A 24,101-nucleotide genomic window follows, 5' to 3' on the forward strand; every position below is an offset into this window, starting at 1 on the left:
TTAAGATAGGTGAGCACCTTGCCTCTTTTAAGTGGTTCATTAATACCATTCACATTCCATGAGCAGAAAGTTATATTGCCCCTGCTCTTCAAGTTCTGTGTTCTGGTATGCATTACGTGGGTAGATTAAAGGCATACATTAGTCTCTCCTTCCTTTCTGTTTGGTATATATGACCATGAACTGAATGACACTCCTCCCAACCCCCTCCCACCCTAAAAACACTTATACACATAGAAGAACAAAACATTGTCAGTCTTACACTGAAGGCGCGGCCTCACCCAATACGCTGTCGTTTTGAGAAAAATCTCCGTAAACACGGCATCGTTTCCAGAAATATCTGCGTCCACACGGATTCACTGGAAACGACCCAAAACGCTGTAGTGCATATGCCAGGCCTGTATGTGGCGCTGTGACGCCGCCACACCAATACACTAAAACTGGAAGAGAAGTCATGGAGCATGCATATAAAGGTCATGCGCTGTTTACAAACAAGCTCATAACACGAGAAGAGGATGATCATGGCCAGCGCAACTCTGAGAGGAAGAGGAGAGTCTTTTGTGTGAACGAACAATGAAGTGGAACTTCTACTTCGTGTCACATTGGACGTTTCTGCAGTATGTGCACAAGCCTGTAGTCTGCCATTGTTGTTGTTATGACGCGTCTAGCGGCGGCGGCTGAGGTTAAAGGTTAGAGAGGCGGGGCTTATACGTCATTGTTTCTGAAAAAATACGCATTCGCCATCCAGACGACTCTGGGCTATCCGGCGTTTTAGGATTTTCCCACTCTGGGACCCGTTTTCAAAAAATACTGGTTTCACACCTCGAAAAAGCCAGATCCATCTGGATGCGAGGCCGAAACGATAATTTATGCAGATTCGACAAAAACGTACTCGTGTGGATGGGCCCTTAGTGCGAGGTTTAAACCCTTTGAACAGAGAATTAACTCTAACTTTAACAACTAATAGTGGTTAAACTCTTGATCCTAGTAGTTCTACAGTTGTAGGATCTATAACCAAACCTATTTTAATCTCAAACTTAAGATTGTGTATCAACCTTGGGATACATTGAAAGGATATGTAAACTCCAAAGTCTTAGTAGGTCTATTGACTTGAAAAAGCAAAAATAAATAACTATATAAATGAAACTCTGAGGCCTATTTGTTTAGACAAACCACCTAAGAACCCCACTTGCCCAACCTCAGTGGCCTGTAACCATGTCTTGGCTGCATTGTAAAATGTAGGCCTAAAGTATATTTGTGTACATTCACAAGGGTATACCAAGTTGCTAAAGAAAACAGTATCACTATTACCAAGTGAGGTCTGCATACAGGTAGGTGGCCAAACAAAAGAAAAGAGGCAGCTGCCTTAAGGGAAATGGTTAGTGTATCTAAATACAAGGGAAAGATCAGAAAAGAAAAATCCTCATCTCATCTCATCATCTCTAGCCGCTTTATCCTTCTACAGGGTCGCAGGCAAGCTGGAGCCTATCCCAGCTGACTACGGGCAAAAGGTGGGGTACACCCTGGACAAGTTGCCAGGTCATCACAGGGCTGACACATAGACACAGACAACCATTCACACTCACATTCACACCTACGGTCAATTTAGAGTCACCAGTTAACCTAACCTGCATGTCTTTGGACTGTGGGGGAAACCGGAGCACCTGGAGGAAACCCACGCGGACATGGGGAGAACATGCAAACTCCACACAGAAAGACCCTCGCCGGCCCTGGGGCTCGAACCCAGGACCTTCTTGCTGTGAGGCGACAGCGCTAACCACTACACCACCGTGCCGCCCCAAGAAAAATCCTATAAATCAAAATGTTCCCCAATTCAATTAAATTAGCAATTATATCTGATTGAAATTAATCCCTTAAATGTATGCAATATGGGATCACTCTGTGCTCATGGCCATGAAAGTAACTTTATGTGTCTCAGTCGTGTCCCTGGCCGAAAAGGCATTCTGCAAACAGACAGGCCTCCTCTGCATCTGCGAATGTGGTCTCGCTCCCATTGTGCATCACTCTCAGCTTGGCCGGGTATAAAAGTCCGAATTTAACCCCGGGTTTGTCTCGTAATAAGTTCCTGGCTGGAGTGAAAGCAGCTCAGTGTTTAACTACGGCGGGTGGAAAGTCTCTGAAAATTTGAATTTGCTGGCCTTGGTACACGAGGGTTTTAGACTGCATGATCTTGTGTAGGACGTCCTCAAAGGCATGACAGTAGTGCACCCTGAGAATCAACTGTCATGGTGGTTCGTTATCCCCAGGGCACACCCGTAGAGCCCTATGAGCTCAGTCAATCACTGGTCTCTCATCAAGCTGTAGCATGTCTGTTAACAGCTGGGCCACAAATTCCCTAAGTTTCTGTCCATTTTCCTTCCCCTCCTTAACTCCAGCAATCCTCAAATTCTGCCATTTAGATCGCCCCTCCAGATCCAAGCACTTTTCTGAGTTGTTCGACTTGGCTGGTCAGTTGCTTAACTTTAGCTTCGAGATCTACAACAACATCTGAAGTCGCATTAGCCGACTCTCCTAAACTTTTCAGCGTGTCATTTTGACTGTCTATGCGGGCATGCACAGCAATAAGTGCATTGTTACTTTCTGTTTTCAGAGCAGCTATTTCTCTTCTTAGAGTTGTACTCAGGTCTGCAATCTTTTTATCAATTTTGTCGCAGATGTCCGATTTAGCTTTCGACAAATCCGCTTGCAGGGAAGCTATGGTGGCTAGCACAGCTTGATTATCTGCATTCCGAACGCTCATCTCCGGGTTCTTTTTCCCAATCTGGCTCGGTGCTTCGGTTGGGCCTCCATCCTCATTTGACTCAGCCCTGGAGCTGTTTTGTTTTCAGCATTTGTGTTACACTACAGACACTAGGAGTATCGTGGATACACAAGCCCTCAAGCAAGTTGGTCAAAGCTGCGTAGGTTTAGTTTAAAATGTAATTTTCAGTTAAATTCTTCAGGAGCTACAGCCTCGCGCGTCTTATCTTCTTATTGCTCCAGAGTATTCCTTTTGTATAGGACTCCTTATACATGGCCAAAATTTTGTAATTTTAGTCAAAAATGGCACGCAAGAATTCCTCCCCTCGCCTCACTTGGCATGTGGACTGCAAATGCCGATTGCCTCTAAAACAAGGGAAAAAAGTTCTCTGCCATGTATGGGATCCTGCCAAGTATGCCAAAATTGTGGTGGAAAAAAGAAACGCTCACTCGTTTTGGATCCAAATAGGGGGGAAAAGACTCTTTATTGTTGGTTTCTCAACACAAAAGAAACACAGAACAAAGAAACGGTTCCAGGCATGCGCGCACCTCCCCCTCCTTACGATGACTTTTTATGTCTTTGTAGAACTTTTAACAGAGAGACCATAATCCGCTCAAGAGCAAGAATTTAAACTCTTATCATAATAGGAGTTGTCCTTTGTCAACAGATGTTTCAATTGTCTATCTTTCCCAACATTTAGGGGTTTCTCAAGGATGGGTGCTATTATCGTTAATCCTCTTCCGAGACATACTAAATGTTTCACAGACATGCTGGGTTTATGAACGGGTCATGAACCCCTAAAACACACCCAGGGCTATACTAAAAATCCCATTACATTCCACAAGGTGCAAGTCTTCCATACAGCAGCTGGATATTATTTGTGTATAGTTTCTTTTTTGCATGGTAGAATTTTAACATACAGTTGTAGATGCAGCCAAAAAAAATAGCTTTGACAAAAAGCTAATACCCAAAAAATGAATGAATGCATTGATGAAATCTAAATGTTTAGTTTAGAGGTGTGCACACATACTTTTTTTTTAATTTTCCACCCCATGATTCTTTTTGTTTTCCTTACTTACATTTCATAAAAAAGATACAAAAGGGTTTTTGTTTTTTTACACTGCTCAAAAACTTGCCATGTTAACAGGACTGTATCAACTTCATATCCACTTTAATAGTTTTACAAAAGATGTCACTGCTTTAAAAATGCTTTGCATATAATTTGTATCATTTGTAATTATAGTATGAAAATAATGGTTTTCAGAAGCCCTGTTTTACAGAGGGCAGTGGTACGGTTAACTTTAGAAATCTGGTAAAAATCACACTCCCTCCCATTTTAAATCTGAATTCAGACGTTATGAATATTTTGATCACTAAACAAATACAGATGTCTATCCACTTGCATACATAAATACTATCCTGCCTGCTATGAAAACCCAGAAATTTTTATACAAAGCATATTTCCATACCGAAGTAAATCAGTAATTCATGCATTCTTCATACATACAGGTTGACAAAGATGGGACAGCTATTGGGCTTCCACTAATACAAGTGTGTTACATACATATTACATACATAACATTAAACAAAGAACATTGGCCAAGGGTACGAAGTTAATTTCCATTATTTGCATTAACAATTACCATTATGCATTAAACATGAATAAATGATACTCCCTTACTTCAAAGACTAGGCATGTTGCCAGTTGTAACTGAACATGTTATTAAAATTTTAGCTAATTGTTAAATGTAATCAAGTTGAAATGACATTTTAAATATTTGGGGAAAAGACCTTGTATGATTTCAAGAATCAGCTGGCTCTTTCTTTTGGAAACTACACAGGCGGTGCATAACCTTGTGTGTGTGTGTGTGTGTGTGTGTGTGTGTGTGTGTGTGTGTGTGTGTGTGTGTGTGTGTGTAATATAATTAATTATGGGGTGTCAGGGAGGGACAGTACCTCTGTAGGGTGGCTCGTCCTTCATTGGCGCTCACCTGACACTCAGGTCTCACCTGTGGCTCCTGTAGCACACGCAGCGGCCACACCCCAGAACACCACTTTGGCAGGTGGAGTAGCCAGTTGGGTCTCCTATTCTCCAGTGAGTTAAGCGGGATATGTTTGTCCCAAGCATGTGAAGACTGGACCCGCCAGAGTGTGCGGAAGAAGTCAGTTGAGACTCAACATTCATGAAGGCGGAGATAGCAAGGCATTGTGGAGCGCCTAGAGCCTGGCAAGACATGAAAGACGTCACGGTCATCCACTGCAGCCAAAGAAGTCCCCAGTCATGACGATTCTTTGTACCATCAGAACCTGACTTCCAAGGCCAAGAGAGTAGAATCACCTCAGTGCAACGACTTTCCCACTTTAAATAACTTCCCGCACAGTTTCTATGTGCAATACACCAACTCTGCCAAATTCAAAGTCCTGTGGTGATGGGGAAGGGGCAAAGCAATAGGTGTAGGTAACCACTGGGAGTTGTAGTTCCAACCCTGCACGTAGGCGGCCTGGTGACAAGAGTCACTCTCTCTAACCCCGAGATGACAGAGGAGCTCGATATTCCCCCAGGTGACTAAGCAGCCCTATTTAGTACAGCACTGCTCACCCTCACACGAGGGAGGAGACTAGAAAAGGTGTCTCAAATTGTTTGTCCCTCTACCCACGGTCAGCTTACTGCGGCTGGCAGCATTACCCCTCAAGCGGTTGAAATAATACAAAGAACAAACAAATGACTTTTGAAGCATGAAACGTCTGAACCCTAATGGACAGGGAAACATCAGCAAGACCTGAGAGAACAGCCCTCATAGCGAGTGAATTGGCATGCTACAACATTGATATCACTGCCCTCAGCAAGACCAAGCTGGCTGACAAAGGATCAGTCACCAAACTGAAGGGTGGCTGTACCTTTTTCTGGAAAGGCAAATCCCAAGATGAGGAGAGAATACATGGGGTAGGCCTGGCCATCAAGTCCATGCTTCTTAAGCATCTCCCTGACCTCCCCACAATGAGGTCATCAATGAGCATCTGATGAAGTTCCGCTTCCCACTCAATGCCTCCTGTTATGTCACAGTTATCGGTGCCTATGCCCCTACTTTGACCAGCAGCAACAAGGCAAAAGAAACCTTCTACACTGAAAAAAATGGCCTGTTAAATTAACACAAAAAAATCTTGTACATCGGTTGCACTTATTAAAATCATATCCACTAAGACCAATTAAGTCATGTTCTGTTTGACTGGACATGACTTAATTCGTCTTAGTGGATATGATTTTAATAAGTGCAACCGATGTACAAGATTTTTTCGTGTTAATTTAACAGGCCATTTTTTTCAGTGTATGAGGACCTCAACAACTTCATAAAGGCCACAACTCCCAAGCTCATCCTGCTGGGAGACTTCAATGCCAGAATCAGCAGAGTGCGCGAACTGGAAAGGTGTGCTGGGGCCACATGGCATAGGCAAAATGAACTCTAATGGCCTACTGCTCTTGAGTCTCTGTGCAGAAAATGACTTGACGATCACCAACACCCTGTTCAGACAAGAAGACAAGTATAAATCAACTTGGATGCACCCATGATCAAAACAGTGGCACCTCATTAGCTTTGCAATCTGCCACAGACGCAACAGCAGAGACTTCAGGATCACCAGGGCCATGTGAGGAGCTGAGTGCTGGACCAACCATCGATAACTTAGGTCGGTCGTCAAGCTGCACATCGCCCCTACCCACCACAAAAAGCCAAAGTTTGTCAGACTGTCGTTGAATGCCATCAAACTTCAGAACCCAGTATGTTGAGATAACTTCATGAACTGTCCCTTGGACCCCTCAGTGGGACCAGTTCAGCACGGTGGTGAAGGAGGTACCCCAGTCAATATTCAGTCCAAAAAGAGTCCACCAGGATGGAAACAATGTTGCCATTGCCCAGCTCCTGGATGACAAGCGGAAAGCGTTCATAGCATGGCAGAATAACTTGTCCTCCAACTCCAAGTGTGACTGCTTCAAGCACCTCCAGAGCCGTGCCCAGGCCACTCTCCACCACATGCAGGATGATGTCCAGCTGTATGCTGACACAAAGAACTCTAAGATGTTCTTCAGCGCCATTAAAGCAGTGTACGGACTGTCCCAACCCAGCACCACTACCCCCCTCCTGTCCGCCGATGGCACACTGCTGAAGAAGACTGCCATCAATGAGAGGTGGAAGGAACACTTCAGCACTCTCCTCAACAGACCCTACACTGTCAGCCCCCAGGCCCTAGACTAGATCCCTCAGAGACCAACAATAGATAGTTTCGACACTCCTCCTAGCCTAGATGAGGTCAAGAAAGCAATCAGCCAGACCAGTTCTGGAAAAGCTCCAGGAAAGGATGGAATCCCTGCAGAGATTTATAAGGCTGTGGGACCAGTGGCTCTTGAAACCTTCCACAGCATTCTCTGCAGCATCTGGGAGGAAGAGGATATGCCTTAGGAGTTTCGGGATGCCACAATTCTCCCTCTACAAAAACAAGGGCAGCAAGTCAGACTGTGGCAACTATCGGGGCATATCGGTCCATCGCTGGCAAGATACTGGTGCGCATCCTTCTCAACCATTACTGTTTCTGAGAAGATCCTGCCCGAGGCACAGTGTGGATTCCACCCCGGTCAAAGCACTGTTGACATGATCTTTGCAGTCCGCCAAGTCCAAGAAAAGTGCAAAGAACAGAATATGAACTTGTTTGTAGTGTTCATTGACTTGACTAAGGCTTTTGACACTGTCAACAGAGGCCTTGTGGACAATTTTACAGAAGATGGGCTACCCCAGGAAGTTCACAACCCTGATCCACCTATTCCACGACAGCATGACTGGGCTGGTACTCTCTGGCGGCGAGGCATCAGATGACTTCGAGATATCAAATGGTGTGAAGCAAGGCTGCGTCTTAGCTCCCGTGCTGTTCAACCTCTTCTTCACCTGCGTCTTTAGCCACACTGTCAGAGATCTTAAGCATAGTGTGTACCTGAAATACAGAATGGACGGGTCTCTCTTTGACTTGCGCTGCCTGAATGCCAAGACAAAGACAGTCAAAGATGATACTGGAGGCACTCTTTGTGCCTCCAGTATCATGACTGTGCCTTCATGGCCCACACAGAATCTGCCCTGCAGCATATCATTGACAAGTTTGCTGAGGCATCCCGTCTCTTCAGGCTCACCATCAGCTTGGGCAAGACAGAGGTGCTGTTCCAACCCAGTCCTCTCGCTGCAGGACACCAGCTCTCTATTGCTATCAATGGAACAGAGCTGAAGACTGGAGGAGTTTAAATACCTCAGCAGCAGCATCTCCAGTGATGGCTCCCTCGACAGAGAGATCAATGCCAGGATCTCCAGAGCCAGCCAGGCCCTGGGCAGTTTGCGAGTTTGTGTGCTGAATCAACACAACATCCAGCAGTCCACCAAGCTCAAGGTGTACAAGGCAGTTGTACTCACCAGCCTCCTCTATGGTTGTGAGACCTGGACCCTTTACAGTTGGCACATTCAACTGCTTGAGCGCTTTCACATGCGTCGCCTGCGTTTAATCCTGGGCATCAAGTGGCAGGACAAGATTACAAATCTTGAGGTCTTGGACCATGTTGAAATGAAAAGCATCGAGGCCATGATCCTGAAAGTGCAACTGAGATGGACCGGGCACGTCATTCGCATGGATGACCACTGGATCCCAAAACAGCTCCTCTATGGTGAAATTTGCCAAGGCAAAAGGAAACAAGGAAGGCCAGTGAAATGCTTTAAAGACCGTGTCAAGGCTAACATTGCTCATGCTGGCATAGCCAAAAAGCAGCTGGAGGAGTGTGTGCAGGATCGATCCAACTGGCGTGCCCTGTACATGCCTTGCCCAGGAAAACTTTGAAGACAACTGGCAAGACAATCACCATGGCGTGTGCTAGGAGAAAGGTGGCAGCCGAGGCACCCAGTGACTCAGAAAAGTTTTCCTGCCCTCGCTGTGGACGTACATGCAGATCCCGCATTGGACTCCAGAGCCATCTGTGAGTCCACACCCGCACATAAATGTCATTGTCAGATATGACTGACCACCATTATTTTATTTTATGTGTGTGTGTATACACACACACACACACACACACACACACTATAAAAAATATTCAATCGCACAGACACTAATTGCTCAGCAACACTGCAGTAATAACCTGTGGATGATGCTAAAATTGTTTTACTGGTATTATCTGGTAAATGATGCCATAAAACAAGTTGTTTTGAATACAAACTTCTGAATAAAAAGCAAAAAAATCTTTGATTCTGATTTTGTTTTAAAAAAAGTTCAAAACCATAAATGCAAAGATTAAAAAAACTCATTGTAATGTTCTCTTTGTAATTGACTGTGTAGCACTGTTTCCTCAAATGTGAATAATAACAAAACTCACAAAAAACAGACTGATTATTAAAAATATCCAAATAAAATTAATCTGTGGAAAAAGTTTAACTGCAAGTCTCTAATTCACTCACAAACACAATAAAAAGCCATGAATGGTTGCCACGGTAACAGTGAGGTAGATTAGAGATCTGCAAATCTGTCAGTCACTCCTGGAGAAAGTCCTGGGAATTTATATACTAATGCTTTAGTGATTTATTGATGTGAAATCATAAGTTCATGTACTTAAATATAGTATTATTAACTATGTGAATGTAGAACTGCAAATTACTGTACAAATGTAGATCACTGCTCTTGATTAAATTGTGTTCAGAGCTCATCGTGGCTTCTGGTCAGATCTTCTCCATAGTTTGTTGCTTGACTTCCTACAAACATGTTCCAGTTCTGCAGAATCTCTTCTTTTGTCAGCAGCTGATCCTGTACAGTGAACATGCACATAATTTATTTTAGATTAATTTATACCACACAACTGATGCATTGACGCCCTGTCCAAGTAAATTATTATATAATGAATGAAGAAAAATTATTCTCTCTCTCTCTCACACACACACACACACACACACACACACACACACACACACACACGTGCACACACAGATCAAACATAATATTAAAACCATCTGCCTAATATTGGGTAGGTCACTCTTCTGCCACCAAAATAGATCTGACCTGTCGTGGCATCAACTCTACAAGACATGTGAAGGTGTGCTGTGGAATCTGGCACCAAGATGTGAGCAGAAGATCCTTTAAGTCCTGTAAGTTGTGTGGTGGGGCCTCCGTGAACCACACTTGTTTGTCCAGCACACCCCATAGATGCTCGATCGGATTGAAAGCTGGGTAACTTGGTAACAAAGTTAATACCTTGAGAATTTGTCATGTTTCTCCAACTATTTGTGAACAATTTTTGCAGTGTGACAGGGTGCATTATCCTGTTGAAAGAGGCCACTGCCATTAGGGAATACCGTTGTCATGAAGGGGTGTACTTGGTCTACAACGTTTAGGTGGGTGGTACATGTCAAAGTAACATCCACATGAATGCCAGAATCCAAGGTTTCACAGCAGAATATTTCACAGAGCATTACACTGTCACTGTCGGTTTGCCTTCTGACCAAAGTGCATCCTGGTGCCATCTCTTACCCAGGTAAGCAATGCACATACCTGGCCATCCACATGGTGTCAAAAAAAATGTGATACATCATACTAGGCCACCTTATTCCACTGCACCATGGTCCAAATCTGATTCTCATATGCCCATTGTAGGCACTTTTGGCAGTGGACAGGGGTCAACATGGGCACTCGGACTGGTCTGCGGCTACACAGCCCCATACATAGCACATGGAGATGCATTGTGTGTTCTGACACCCATCATAGCAGGTATTACTTTTTTTTCAGCAATTTGTGCTACAGGAGCTCTTCTGTGGGACCAGACCAGCTAGCCTTTACTCCCCACATGCATTACTGAGCCTTTGATACCCATAACCCTGGTTATCTTTCCTCTGACCACTTTTAGTAGATAGTAACCACTACATACCAGGAACACCCCACAAGATGTGCAGTTTTGGAGATGCTCTGACCCAGTTGTCTAGCTATCACAATTTAGTCCTTGTAACTCCGTTCCTTACCTAGTCCATTTTTACTGCTTCCAACACATCAACTCTAAGAACTGACTGTTCACTTGCTGCCTAATATATTCTACTCCTTGACAGATTCCATGATAGTCAAATGTTATTCATGTCACCTGTCAGTGGTTTTGCTGTTATGGCCGATTGGTGTAAAAATATCTCATCTCATCTCATTATCTCTAGCCGCTTTATCCTTCTACAGGGTCGCAGGCAAGCTGGAGCCTATCCCAGCTGACTACGGGCGAAAGGCGGGGTACACCCTGGACAAGTCGCCAGGTCATCACAGGGCTGACACATAGACACAGACAACCTTTCACACTCACACCTACAGTCAATTTAGAGTCACCAGTTAACCTAACCTGCATGTCTTTGGACTGTGGGGGAAACCGGAGCACCCGGAGGAAACCCACATGGACACGGGGAGAACATGCAAACTCCACACAGAAAGGCCCTTGCCGGCCCCGGGGCTCGAACCCAGGACCTTCTTGCTGTGAGGCGACAGCGCTAACCACTACACCACCGTGCCGCCTGGTGTAAAAAATATATATTTTTTTAATATAAAAAATATTCTCCATCCATATTCACATTCACTGGATATGAGCAATCGCATGCGCCGATTTGGCTACTCTACTACTAAGATATTTCCTACACCTCATATACACTGTACTGATAGGTCATATACCATGAATAGAGAAAAACAAAATGGCAGAGCGTGTTGCTGAACCAACCGAAACTGTACTTGAAAACAAACCCCCCAAAATTGTTCATGTATTTAAAAGAAACAGAGATGGCAAAAAGAAAAGGTCCCCCCTAATATCTCCTGTTCCACACTCCAACCCAGCTGGTGGCAGTAATGCACCTTTAAGTTGGTTTGCCAACCGCCAAAAAACCCTAAAGAAGAAGACCCCCCCCAAAATAAAATAACCTAAAAAAAAGCAACAAAGTATGGAATAAAAGTATTTGATGGTAAGAGCATTTTTTTCCCAAGAATTATTGCATTTTTCACAAGTTGCTACTGTCATTTCACCGGTTTGTTTACATTCTAAGCGGAAATGATTTTGTCAGATGTTTTGTATCAAGTTTTTTGTGGCAGTGGACGCATGGCAAAGTGTCGGTTTGTGAACAGAGGGTGGGACCAGGGAAGGTGAGTGGCAAAGTTCATACACCTGTTGTTGACTCGTGTGTGTGTGTGTGTGTGTGTGTGTGTGTGTGTGTGTGTGTTTGCAGTGACGATGCAGGATAGAAAGGCAGGGAGAGAGCAAAGGAGAAGGATCTCTTCTGAGCACAGCCCATGTCTGTGTGGTGTGTGCGTGTAAGCAAAGTAGAGATGAAAAGCTACAAAGAAAGTAAAAATAAAAGTTTGTGTTAACATCATTTCCTGCCTGCCATGCTTCTGTATTCCACCCATGTCAGGGACTTATTACAGTGGTGCCAAAACCCAGAATACTGAAGGGAACCACCCACAGAGTCCTCCCCACTTAAGGACCTTATCTATGCCTTAGCTGCCACCCAATAGAGCCAGAATCAAGTGCTGATCGCCTTCCAAAAGGTGGAGACGATTTGAAGTCTTGCTGCTGGCCCAGCAGGAAGATCACCAGGCGTCCCGTCACCTGCTTGCATTGGTGGGGTCCTTGACCACACCATAGCGGATCCTCCCCACAGCACACTCACCAAGATGGGACCGCATGATGATCCGGAAGCCTTCATTCGTGCTCTTTGAGCAAGCAGCCAAAGTGTGGGGGTGGTCGGTCAAGCAACACGCGGCACACCTATTACCGCTGCTGACTGGAGAGGCGCTACCTCGCTATGCAACAGCTCTCCGCTGACAGTCTGCTTGTCTCTGCCAACTTGAAGCAAGCCATCCTGCAGTACGTCGGCCACTCCCCAGAACAACATTGCCAGCACTTGTGGATGTTGATACTGGAGGAAATTGGCTGACTGATTGCATTGGGACAACAGCTCCAGGACACTTGCCGGCGGTGGCTGAGGGCGGACGACCATAATGCCGAGGGGATCATCGACCTGGTGACAATGGAGCAGTTCATCGCACGGTTTCCAGAAGGAACAGCAGAGTGGGTCCAGTGTCACTGCCCAGCGTTGCTGGATCAAGCCATTGAGTTGGAGCAGGACCATTCAGCAGTGGTTCCAGCGGCAGGCAGACATTCCACCTCTTCCCTTTTTCTTTCTCCTTCTTCCTCTCATCTCATATCTGCCCTGTTCCCGCACGACGGAGGCGGTGCGGGGCCCCCTCCCTTCTTACCCTTCTGTGTCTGTATCTTCCCCCCAGGTAAGTGGCTCCTATATTGCCAGTGCAGAGGTGAAGCCTGGGCATCTCCAGGGCCAGTGCTCTGCGATGGAGGTGGGAGCTGTGGTCTGGATCCCTGACATGCCAGAGACCGCCCTCAATCGGGCCGGAGTGTTCAAGAGCTTATAGATCATGTGTTGGTGGATTCTGGATTTTATCAGACCTCAATCCACCAAAGCCTGGTGCAAGGTGAGGCATTGTGGAGAGCACAAGTGGTTGAAGGTTCTGTGTGCGCACAGGGATGTTCATGAATATCCACTAGTGTCCATACAAATTCTATTTTGGGGGGAAAAACATAGTGTAAAGGCAGCAGTTAACCTGCATCTCACCCACCCACTGATTCTGGGAACTAATTGGCCGGAGCTTAGATGTTTAATGGAGCATGTAGTAGTGGGCGGGTCCTGCAGCAACAAGTCACGAGGGGATCCCGGTGTGGCACTGACTGGGGAAGCTGTCACAGAGCCATCTACATCAGCACAATGTCAGGGCGATACGAGGAGTGGGGAGCAGCCCGCCCCTCCTCTCTCGGGAAATTCCCTCAATGATTTCCCATTAGAACAGACGTGAGATAAGACTCTGCATCATGCGTTTTACCAAGTGAGGGAAATCGATGGTCAACCCCTCCAGCCAAATGTGGCACCCTGTTTCCCATAATTTGCAATTATTAAAGATAGGCTGTACCAAGTGATGTGGGACACTCAAACCGGCGAACAATTGTTAATCTCAAAGAGCCATAGGGAACTCGTGTTCCATGAGGCTCACTTTAATCCGATGGCTGGACAGTTAGGTCAGGACAAAACACTTGCCCAAATAATGGCCTGGTTCTATTGGCCAAGGAATCATGGGGATGTCTGTCAGTGGTGTGCAGCATGCCATGAATGCCAACTAGTAAATCCAGCAGCCACTGTGTAGGAATCGTGGAAGGTGGGTGGAGCACAGAAGCACGGCAGGCCAGATCTGAGTTCTCAAACTCCTTTTATTTTAGCTTTTCAGCCCTTTACTCTACACTCTCCCAGTCACACGCGCGCACACACAAGCATTCTGGTCGGGGAGAGAGCCCCCTTCCTTTGCTCTCCCACTCCTCTTATAGGGTGTGGTCACCGGGGAAGACACACAAACACAGGTTAATTCCCGTCAGGTGCAGTGATTCTGCCACTTACCTTCCCTGACTCCGCCCTCCATTCACAGACCGCCGCTTGACCACGCCCCCACTGCCACACACTACAAAAGTGCCTTTGTGCCCTCTCCCTGTAATTAAGACCCCCTTCGAAAGAATTGGCATAGATCTTGTCAGGCTCTTGGGCTTCCCAAAGAAATCCTGACTAACCAAGGCACTATGTTTGTGTCATGCACACTTCGCAAACCGCATGGGTTGTTGGGAATTAAATCCATCCGCACCGGCATACATCACCCACAAACAGATGGCCTGGTAAAACAGTTCAATCAGACACACAAAAAATTTAATTCAGAAGTTTGTCAGCAAAGATGGATGTAATTGGGATAAATGGCTCAAGTCCCTGTTATTCGCATTACAAGAGGTCCCACAAGCCTCCACAGGCTTTTGAATTGTTATATGGGTGTAAGCCTTGCAGCATTTTGGACATGCTGTGGGAAAATTGGGAGGGGGGACCTTCAACTAGTAAAAACAAAATGCAGTACGTTCAATCTGTGCGCAAAGCTCCACACCCTCATGTACGTAACCCAGGAGAATTTACGGCAGGCACAAGAACATCAAGCCCAGCTGTACAACAGGGATGCATGCCTTAGAGAATTCACCCTGGGAGATAAAGTCCTCATATTATTGGTCACCAAGTGGCAAGGGCGCTTTGAGATCACACGGTGAATCGGAGACGTCGACTATGAGGTGAGGCAAATGGGTAGGGGTGTGGCACTACAAATATACCACCTCAACCTGTTAAAACACTGGAACGAGTCGGTCCCCATGGCATTGGCATTGGTAATTCCAGAGAAGGCGGAGCTGGAACCAGAGGTAAAAACAAAAATAACCACTCCGGTCCCCTGTGGAGACCACCTCTCACCGGCCCAACTCATGGAGGTTGCTAGGTTGCAAACAGAATTTTCCGATGTGTTGTCACCCCTTCCTGGCCACACCCACCTCATAGAACACCACACTCAAATGCCTCCGGGGTGACGGTGCATAGCCGCCCATACCGCTTGCCCGAACACAAAAAAAAGTGGTTCGAGACGAACTCGAGGCCATGCTCGAAATGGGCATAATCGAGAACTCCCACAGTGACTGCAGCAGCCCAGTGGTGCTGGTCCCCAAGACTCCCAGGTTGGTCCAGTTTTGTGTGGATTATAGAAAAGTCAACACTGTATCTAAATTTTATGCATACCCAATGCCTCGCATTGATTAACTGCTCAATTGATTAGGCACTGCTCGATTTTATTCAACAGTGGATTTGACATTTCAGCTGTCCAATTATCAGCCAATATCAAACCTCCCCAAGATCCTAGAAAACGCTGTCACACAGCAGTTATGTTCATATTTACATAGGAATAACATCCATGAAATGTATCAGTCAGGATTTAGACCTCATCATAGCACAGAGACAGCACTGGTTAAAGTAGTAAATGACTTACTGTTGGCATCTGATCAGGGCTGTGTCTTGTTGCTTGACCTTAGTGGCATTTGATACCACTGATCATTCCATTCTTTTGGAAGAAAATGTTGTGGGAGTTAAGGGAACAGCCCTCTCCTGGCTCAGCTCTTATTTAAGTGACTGCTATCAAAAATCACCATTTGATCGTTGATGCAAATGGTGATTTTTTTTTTATCTAGACATACTGAAGTAAAGTTTGGTGTTCCACAAGGTTCTGTCTTGGGTCCACTGCTTTTTTCTTTATATATGTTACCTCTGGGTGATATTATTCGTAAGCATGGTATGCTGATGACACTTAGTTGGATATTTCTGAAGAACCAGATGAGAGACACCAGTATAACAGAATTGAGGAATGTGTAAAGGACATTAGACACTGGATGCTTATTAACTTCCTTCTGCTTAATTCTGACAAGACTGAAGTACTTGTACTAGGACCACATGCAGCTAGAAGTAGGTTTTCTGATTACACAGTAACTCTGGATGGCCTTTGTTTCTTCACGTGCAACATTAAAATACCTCGGGGTGATTATTGACCCCAGTCTTTCATTTGAAACTCACACTGATAACATTACCCAGATAGCTTTCTTTCATCTCAGAAATATTGCTAAGATAAGAAATTTAATGTCCCTACATGATGCAGAAAAACTAGTTCATGCTTTTGTTACCTCCAGGTTGGATTATTGTAATGCCTTACTGTCTGGATGTTCCAATAAGTGCATAAACAAGCTCCAGTTAGTTCAAAATTCAGCAGCTAGTGTCCTTACTAAAACTAAAAAATATGACCACATCCACACTATCTACACTTATCCACACTACACTGACTCCCGATCAAATTTCGTATTGTTTATAAAACAATACTATTGACCTTTTAAAGCACTGAATGGTCTTGCACCACAGTACCTGAGCAAACTTCTGGTCCTTTATGACCCGCCACGTCTACTTGGATCAAAAGGTGCAGGCTATCTGCTGGTACCTTGTATAGTGAAGGCTCCATCAGGGGGCAGAGCCTTTTCTTACAAAGTCCCACAGTTATGGAACAGCTTTCCAAGTAGTGTTTGGGACTCAGACACAGTCTCAGCATTTAAGTCTAGGCTGAAAGTATATGTTTAGTCAAGACTTTTGTTAAGTGTTTATGAGGGAAAGGAGTAGATCTGGAGAGTCCTCAGGCACAGCGTATTTGGTAAACTGGGACGTATGGATGCTGTCAGTCCCTTGCTCACTTGAGTTTGTTGACAATGTAGTCCCTGGCTACTTTGGCCCGGGGCTCCCTCATGCCTGTGTTACAGTACCTTCTGGCTATCTCCTTTAAGTTATGCTGTCATAGTTAGTTTTACTGGAGTCCCTGCTTGTGCTCCGCACAAAATGTATACTGTTCCTACTCATCAGGTGACATTGGGCATACCTAACAACCTGCATTTTTCCTTGCCACTGTCGCCACAGGCTTCCTTATTGGGGATAGATTAGGGATAAAATTGGGTCATGTTTAAAGTCGTTAAAATTCTGTAAAGCTGCTTTGCGACAATGTCTATTGTTAAAAGCACTATAAAAATAAACTTGACAAAGGGATATTGGCAGATCCCCTTGACTCCTCTCTCCCGAGAGGGAAAAAAATGGCCTTTTCCACATCGTTCGGATTACACCAATTCATCACACTTCTTTTTGGGTTATTTGGGGCTTCCGCAATGTTCCAGAGGCTCATGGGCAAGATCCTCTGCCCCATACCACCCATGCCTATCTAAATGACATTATTATAGCAACAATTGGCTGTGGCACCTAGAAGACTGTAGGAATGTCCTGGAGTCACTGTGGCATGCAGGCCTCATGGCTAACCTGAAAAAGTGTGCGATTGGGCAGGTGGAAGTGTGGTATCTGGGTTTCCACTTGGGTCATGCACAGGTGTGTCCTCAAATTCACAAGATTGAAGTAATTGTGGCCTGCCTGAGGCCCAAGACCAAAAAGGGGGTGAGACAGTTCCTGGGGCTGGCTGGCTACCATCGCAGGTTCATACCTAATTATCAACATGTCACCAGCCCGCTGACTGAGCTCACTAAAAAGGGAGCACCAGAGCCGGGCCAGTGGACAGAGCAGTGCCAACATGCCTTCACCAAGGTAAAAGCTGCACTTTGTGTGTGTGTGTGGGGGGGCTTTACACTCCTCTGACTTCTCTCTCCCTTTTATTTTACAGACGGATGCATCGGACAGAGGGCTGGGGGCTGTTCTGTCCCAGAAGGTGGAAGGCAAGGAACATCTATTGCTGTACATCAGTCACAAGCTCTCAATGCATGAAAGTATGTACAGCACCATCTCTATCTATGGGCGCTGTGTGAGATGGCTGCCTCTCCAGTAGCTCTGTAGTTTTTAGCTCTTTAAACCTCTTTTTTCCACCTTTTTTAAACTTTTTTTGCTCTTCTTATGAAGACATAGTGTGTTTTACTTATATCACATGGATATATTTAACATGCAACCAGGAGCCAGTTTTCTCACTTATTTGAGAGAGGAGCTGCTGGCCCTGAAAACAATGGGACGAGCCGGGATACAACACCCCATCCTGGCCGAGTTGAGGAGGAAACCCAGGGGCTGCAAAGCTGGAGCTAAGCTAAAGGCTAGGCTAGCGGACAACCGGCGTCACTGCAAACCATCCATTCCCTCCGTTATCTTGGGGAATGTGAACTCGCTGCTGAATAAAGTCAACGAGCTTTCCGCTCTGAACAACCAGCAGATTTACCAGGAGAGTAGCTTATTTATCTTTATGGAGACATGGCTAACACACCTCATACCGGATGCAAACGTGGACCTGTGGGGATTCACTGCTGTGAGAGCCGACAGACACACTAACACGTGGGAAAAGCAAAGGTGGGGGCCTCATCATTTATGTTAACAACCGCTGGTGTAACCCGGGACATATCTCCGTAAAGACAGTTTTATGTTGCCCAGACTTGGAGCTGCTAGCCATCAGCCTGCGGCCATATTATCTGCTGAGGGAGGTCAGTCACGTGATCACCATCAGGAGGTGGTTCCCTGAAATGGAAGATGCCCTCAGAGACTGCTATGACATCACGGACTGGGATGTGCTGCTTAGCCCACACTGTGAGGACATAGAGGGGCTGACACACTGTCTGACAGATTACCTCAACTTCTGTGCAGACGTGGTCTCCCCCACTAAGACTGTACGGTGTTACCCTAATAACAAGCCATGGGTAACACAGGAAGTCAAAGCTGTCCTCAACAGGAAGAAGGCCGCCTTCAGGAGCAGGGATAGGGAGGCGATGAAAGCAGCACAGCAGGAGGTGAAACGCTGCGTGAGGGAAGCTAAGGACAGCTACAGGAGAAAGGTGGAGCAGAAGCTGAAGGAGAACAGCATGAGGGAGGTCTGGGAAGGTGTGAAAACCATCACAGGCCACAATACAAAGACCACAGTCGTTAGGGGACAGTGGAGAGGGTGAACGAGTTGAATGACTTCTTCAATCGGTTCAACCAGCCCACGTCCCCCCCACCCTCCCCCTCACTGCAGCCATCTCTCCTTCTTCCCTCAACACACCTCCCCCCAGTCATCACAGCAGCCCCCTCCTCCCCCACCTCAACACAGACTCCTCTATGCATTACTGCAGACCAGATCAGAAGTCAACTGAGGAAGCTTCACCCCAGGAAAGCAGCAGGCCCAGACAAGGTGTGTCCCCGACTACTGAAGACCTGCGCTGCTGAACTGAGTGAACCACTCCAACGCATCTTCAACCTCAGCCTGCAGCTGGGGAGAATGTCCACCCTCTGGAAGACATCATGTATTGTTCCAGTTCCCAAAAAGAATTGGCCCAGCGAGCTGAACGACTTCCGACCAGTGGCACTCACTTCACATCTGATGAAGACGTTGGGGCGGCTCTTCCTCAGCCTCCTCAGACCCCAGGTACAACATGCCCAGGACTGTCTGCAGTTTGCGTACCAGGCAGGTGTTGGTGTGGAAGACACCATCCTCTACCTGCTACACCGAGTCCACTCGCATCTGGATAAAGGAAATGGCACAGTGAGGATCCTCTTCTTGGACTTCTCGAGTGCCTTCAACACCATCCAGCCCCTATTGCTTCAGGACAAACTGAACAGCATGCGAGTGGACCCCTGCCTGGTCACCTGGATCTCCAGCTACCTCACTGACAGGCCACAGTACGTCAGGCTGAAGGACATCACATCTGACACTGTAATTAGCAGCACCAGAACACCCCAGGGCACAGTGCTGGCCCCTCTTCTCTTCACCCTGTACACTGCGGACTTCTGCTACAACTCGGAGCTGTGTCACATTCAGAAGTTTGCCAATGACACAGCCATCATTGAGTGTATCCGTGACAACAGAGAGGAGGAGTATAAGAGCCTGGTGAGGGACTTTGCTGTGTGGTGCAACAGGAACCATCTGCAGCTCAACACCTCGAAGACCAAGGAGCTGGTCACTGACTTTGGGAGGTCCAGACCAAGGTCACGACCAGTTCTGATCGAGGGAGTCGAGGTGGAGGCTGTGGATTCCTACAAGTACCTCGGGCTGTGGCTGGACAGCAAGCTGGACTGGACTTGCAACACCAATCACTTATACAGGAAGGGACAGAGCAGGCTATACTTCCTTAGGAGGCTGCGGTCCTTTAACATCTGCAGGAAATTCCTGTAGATGTTCTATCAGTCTGTGGTCACCAGTGTCCTGTTTTACACAGTGGTGTGCTGGGGGGGCAGCACATCCAAGAAGGACACATCCAGGCTGGACAAACTGATCAGGCGGGCCGGCTCTGTGGTCAGCATGAAGCTGGACTCTCTGGTGACGGTGACAGAGAAGAGGTCTATGGACAAACTATTGAACATCATGGATGATGCCAGTCACCCTCTGCACACCGTCATCAGCAACCAGAGGAGCCTGTTCAGTGACAGATGACGAACAGACTCAAAAACTTCTTTGTCCCTCACTGTACAACTCCTCTCTAGGGGGGAGAAGGAGTAACAGGAGGACAGAGGATGGGATGTGTGTGTGCGTTTGCAGTGACAACGCAGGACAGAAAGGGAGGGAGAGCGCAAAGGAGAAGGATCTCTCCCGACCAGAGCACATGTCTGTGTGCGTGTGGGAAACGTGAATGAGCAAAGTAGAGCCGAAAAGCTACAAAGAATGTAAAAATAAAATTTCCTGCCTGCCGCGCTTCAGTATTCCATGCATGTCAGAGACTTACATTTTTATTTATCAAGTTGGCAAAAAAAAAATGCTCGGTTTCTCAAAATCCAGTGAATGTGGATAGAATAAACAGTTATTCTACTCAATCTTGTGGTACATGGCTTCTCGCCAACTCGGTGCTAGGCACCTTGTTGGCTGTCCGTTCATATATGACTATTTCATGGAATAACATTTTTTACACACACACACACACACACACACACACACACACACACACACGAGTGTTTTACTGGGAAATATGCCATTTGTATGACTCATACAAACTGGCGACATTGAGTAACATATTTTTCAAGGTCCCCACTTGTGAGGATATCAATGGATTTTGATAAACATGGGTACTTTGTGAATGTGTCTATATAATAAAAAGAAAGCACGTTGGCTGGAAGATATGAAATTTATCTTCTCATGTGGAAAAACTCATATTTTTTTTCATCCCAAATACATCCCAAGCCTGACTGACATATTTCCCAGTGATGTTACTCCCAGTGTGACTAGACGTGTGCTGTCAAAATGGTGAACCGGTTCAAAATTAAAATTTTGATTAACTTGCATATTTTTGTGGATGGGTCCGTATAATGTATGTTGGCACAAAGATATGAAGTTTATCTTCTTGTGTTGAGAAATATTTTGCTCATACACTTACTCATGAAATATACATATGTATACATATACATATACTCAAAGATAAACTTCATACCTTCGTGCAACCATGTAATATCCTCTCTCTCACATTTTATATATAATATACACACACACAGTGGTGCTTAAGTTTCTGAACCCTTTAGAATTTTCTATATTTCTGCATAAATATGAACTAAAACATCAAATTTTCACATAAGTCCTAAAAGTAGATCAAGAGAACCCAGTTAAACAAATGAGACAACAAATATTATATTTGGTCATTTATTTATTGATGAAAATGATCCAATATTACATATCTGTGAGTGGCAAAAGTATGTGAACCTTTGCTTTCAGTATCTGGTGTGACCCCCTTGTGCAGCAATAACTGCAACTAAACGTTTCTGGTAACTGTTGGTCAGTCCAGCACACCGGCTTGGAGGAATTTTAGCCCATTCCTCTGTACAGAACAGCTTCAGCTCTGGGATGTTGGTGGGCTTCCTCACATGAACTGCCCGCTTCAGGTCCTTCCACAACATTTCAATTGGATTAAGGTCAGGACTTTGATTTGGCCATTCCAAAACATGAACTTTATTTTTCTTTAACCATTCTTTGGTAGAATGACTTGTGTGCTTAGGGTCATTGTCTTGTTGCATGACCCACCTTCTCTTGAGATTCAGTTCATGGCCCTGACATTTTCCTTTTGTATTTACTGGTATAATTCAGAATTCATTGTTCCATCAATGATGTCAAGTTGTCCTGGCCCAGATGCAGCAAAACAGGCCCAAACCATGATACTACCACCACCATGTTTCACAGATGGGATAAGGTTCTTATGTTGGAATGCAGTGTTTTCCTTTCTCCAAACATAACGCTTCTCATTTAAACCAAAAAGTTCTACTTTGGTCTCATCCGTGCACAAAACATTTTTCCAATAGCCTTTTGGCTTGTCCACGTGATCTTTAGCAAACTGCAGACGAGCAGCAATGTTAGTTTTTGGAGAGTAGTGGCTTTCTCCTTGCAACCCTGCCATGCACACCATTGTTGTTCAGTGTTTTTCTAATGGTGGACTCATGACATTAACATGAGCCAATGTGAGAGAGGCCTTGAGTTACTTAGAAGTTACCCTGAGGTCCTTTGTGCTGACTATTACACACCTTGCTCTTGGAATGATCTTTGTTGGTCGGCCACTCCTGGGGAGGGTAACAATGGTCTTGAATTTCCTCCATTTGTACACAATCTGTCTGACTGTGGATTGGTGGAGTCCAAACTCTTTAGAGATGGTTTTGTAACCTTTTCCAGCCTGATGAGCATCAACTAAGCTTTTTCTGAGGTCCTCAGAAATCTCCTTTGTTCGTGCCATGAGACACTTCCATGAATATGTTGTGAAGATCAGACTTTGATAGATCCCTGTTCTTTAAATAAAACAGGGTGCCCACTCACACATGATTGTCATCCCATTGATTGAAAACACGGGCGGCACAGTGGTGTAGTGGTTAGCGCTGTTGCCTCACAGCAAGAAGGTCCGGGTTAGAGCCCCGTGGCCGGCGTGTGAATGGTTATCTGTGTCTATGTGTCGGCCCTGTGATGACCTGGCGACTTGTCCAGGGTGTACCCCGCCTTTCGCCCATAGTCAGCTGGGATAGGCTCCAGCTTGCCTGCAACCCTGTAGAAGGATAAAGCGGCTAGAGATAATGAGATGAGATGATTGAAAACACCTGACTCTAATTTCACCTTCAAATTAACTACTAATCCTACATGTTCACATACTTTTGCCACTCACAGATATGTAATATTGGATCATTTTCCTCAATAAATAAATGACCAAGTATAATATTATTGTCTCATTTGTTTAACTGGGTTCTCTTTATCTACTTTTAGGACTTGTGTGAAAATCTGATGATGTTTTTGGTCATATTTATGCAGCAATATAGAAAATTCTAAAGGGTTCACAAACGTTCAAGCACCACTACAGTGGTGCTTGAAAGTTTGTGAACCCTTTAGAATTTTCTATATTGCTGCATAAATATGACCAAAAACATCATCAGTTTTAAGGCATTTCTATATTGCTGCATAAATATGACCAAAATCATCATCAGTTTTAAGGCATTACAGTAATCCAACCTGGAGGTAACGAAAGCATGGACTAGTTTTTCTGCGTCATGCAATGACATTAAATTTCTTATCTTTGCAATATTTCTGAGATGAAAGAAAGCTATCCGGGTGATGTTATCAATGTGAGTTTCGAATGAAAGACTGGGGTCAATAATCACTCCGAGGTCTTTTACTGCTGCACGTGAAGAAACAGAAAGGCCATCCAGAGTCACTGTGTAATCAGAAAACTTATTTCTAGCTGTATGTGGTCCTAGTACAAGTACTTCAGTCTTGTCAGAGTTAAGCAGAAGGAAATTAATAAGCATCCAGTGTCTAATGTCCTTAACACATTCCTCAATTCTATTAAGCTGGTGTCTCTCATCAGGTTTTGCAGAGACATACTGTGTCATCAGCATAACAGTGGAAACTAATACAATGTTTATGAATAATATCGCCCAGAGGTAACATATATAGAGAA

The 24,101-nt window shown here is 45.3% G+C and overlaps 1 protein-coding gene across 3 annotated transcripts in view; it reads right to left on the reverse strand.

Moving 5' to 3' along the window:
- Positions 1-6,073: 6,073 nt before the first annotated feature.
- The window catches only part of rcn1 (reticulocalbin 1, EF-hand calcium binding domain), a 192,866-nt gene continuing 174,838 nt past the window's right edge, over positions 6,074-24,101 (reverse strand). For all 3 annotated transcript variants that reach the window (XM_060941795.1, XM_060941796.1, XM_060941794.1), the window contains one exon: positions 6,074-9,580. In XM_060941795.1, the coding sequence (XP_060797778.1) occupies positions 9,473-9,580 (108 nt within the window). In that variant the 3' untranslated portion in view covers positions 6,074-9,472. The remainder of the gene's footprint in view (positions 9,581-24,101) is intronic.

Source organism: Neoarius graeffei, chromosome 15 (genome assembly GCF_027579695.1).
Source record: "Neoarius graeffei isolate fNeoGra1 chromosome 15, fNeoGra1.pri, whole genome shotgun sequence".
Lineage (NCBI taxonomy): Eukaryota > Metazoa > Chordata > Actinopteri > Siluriformes > Ariidae > Neoarius > Neoarius graeffei.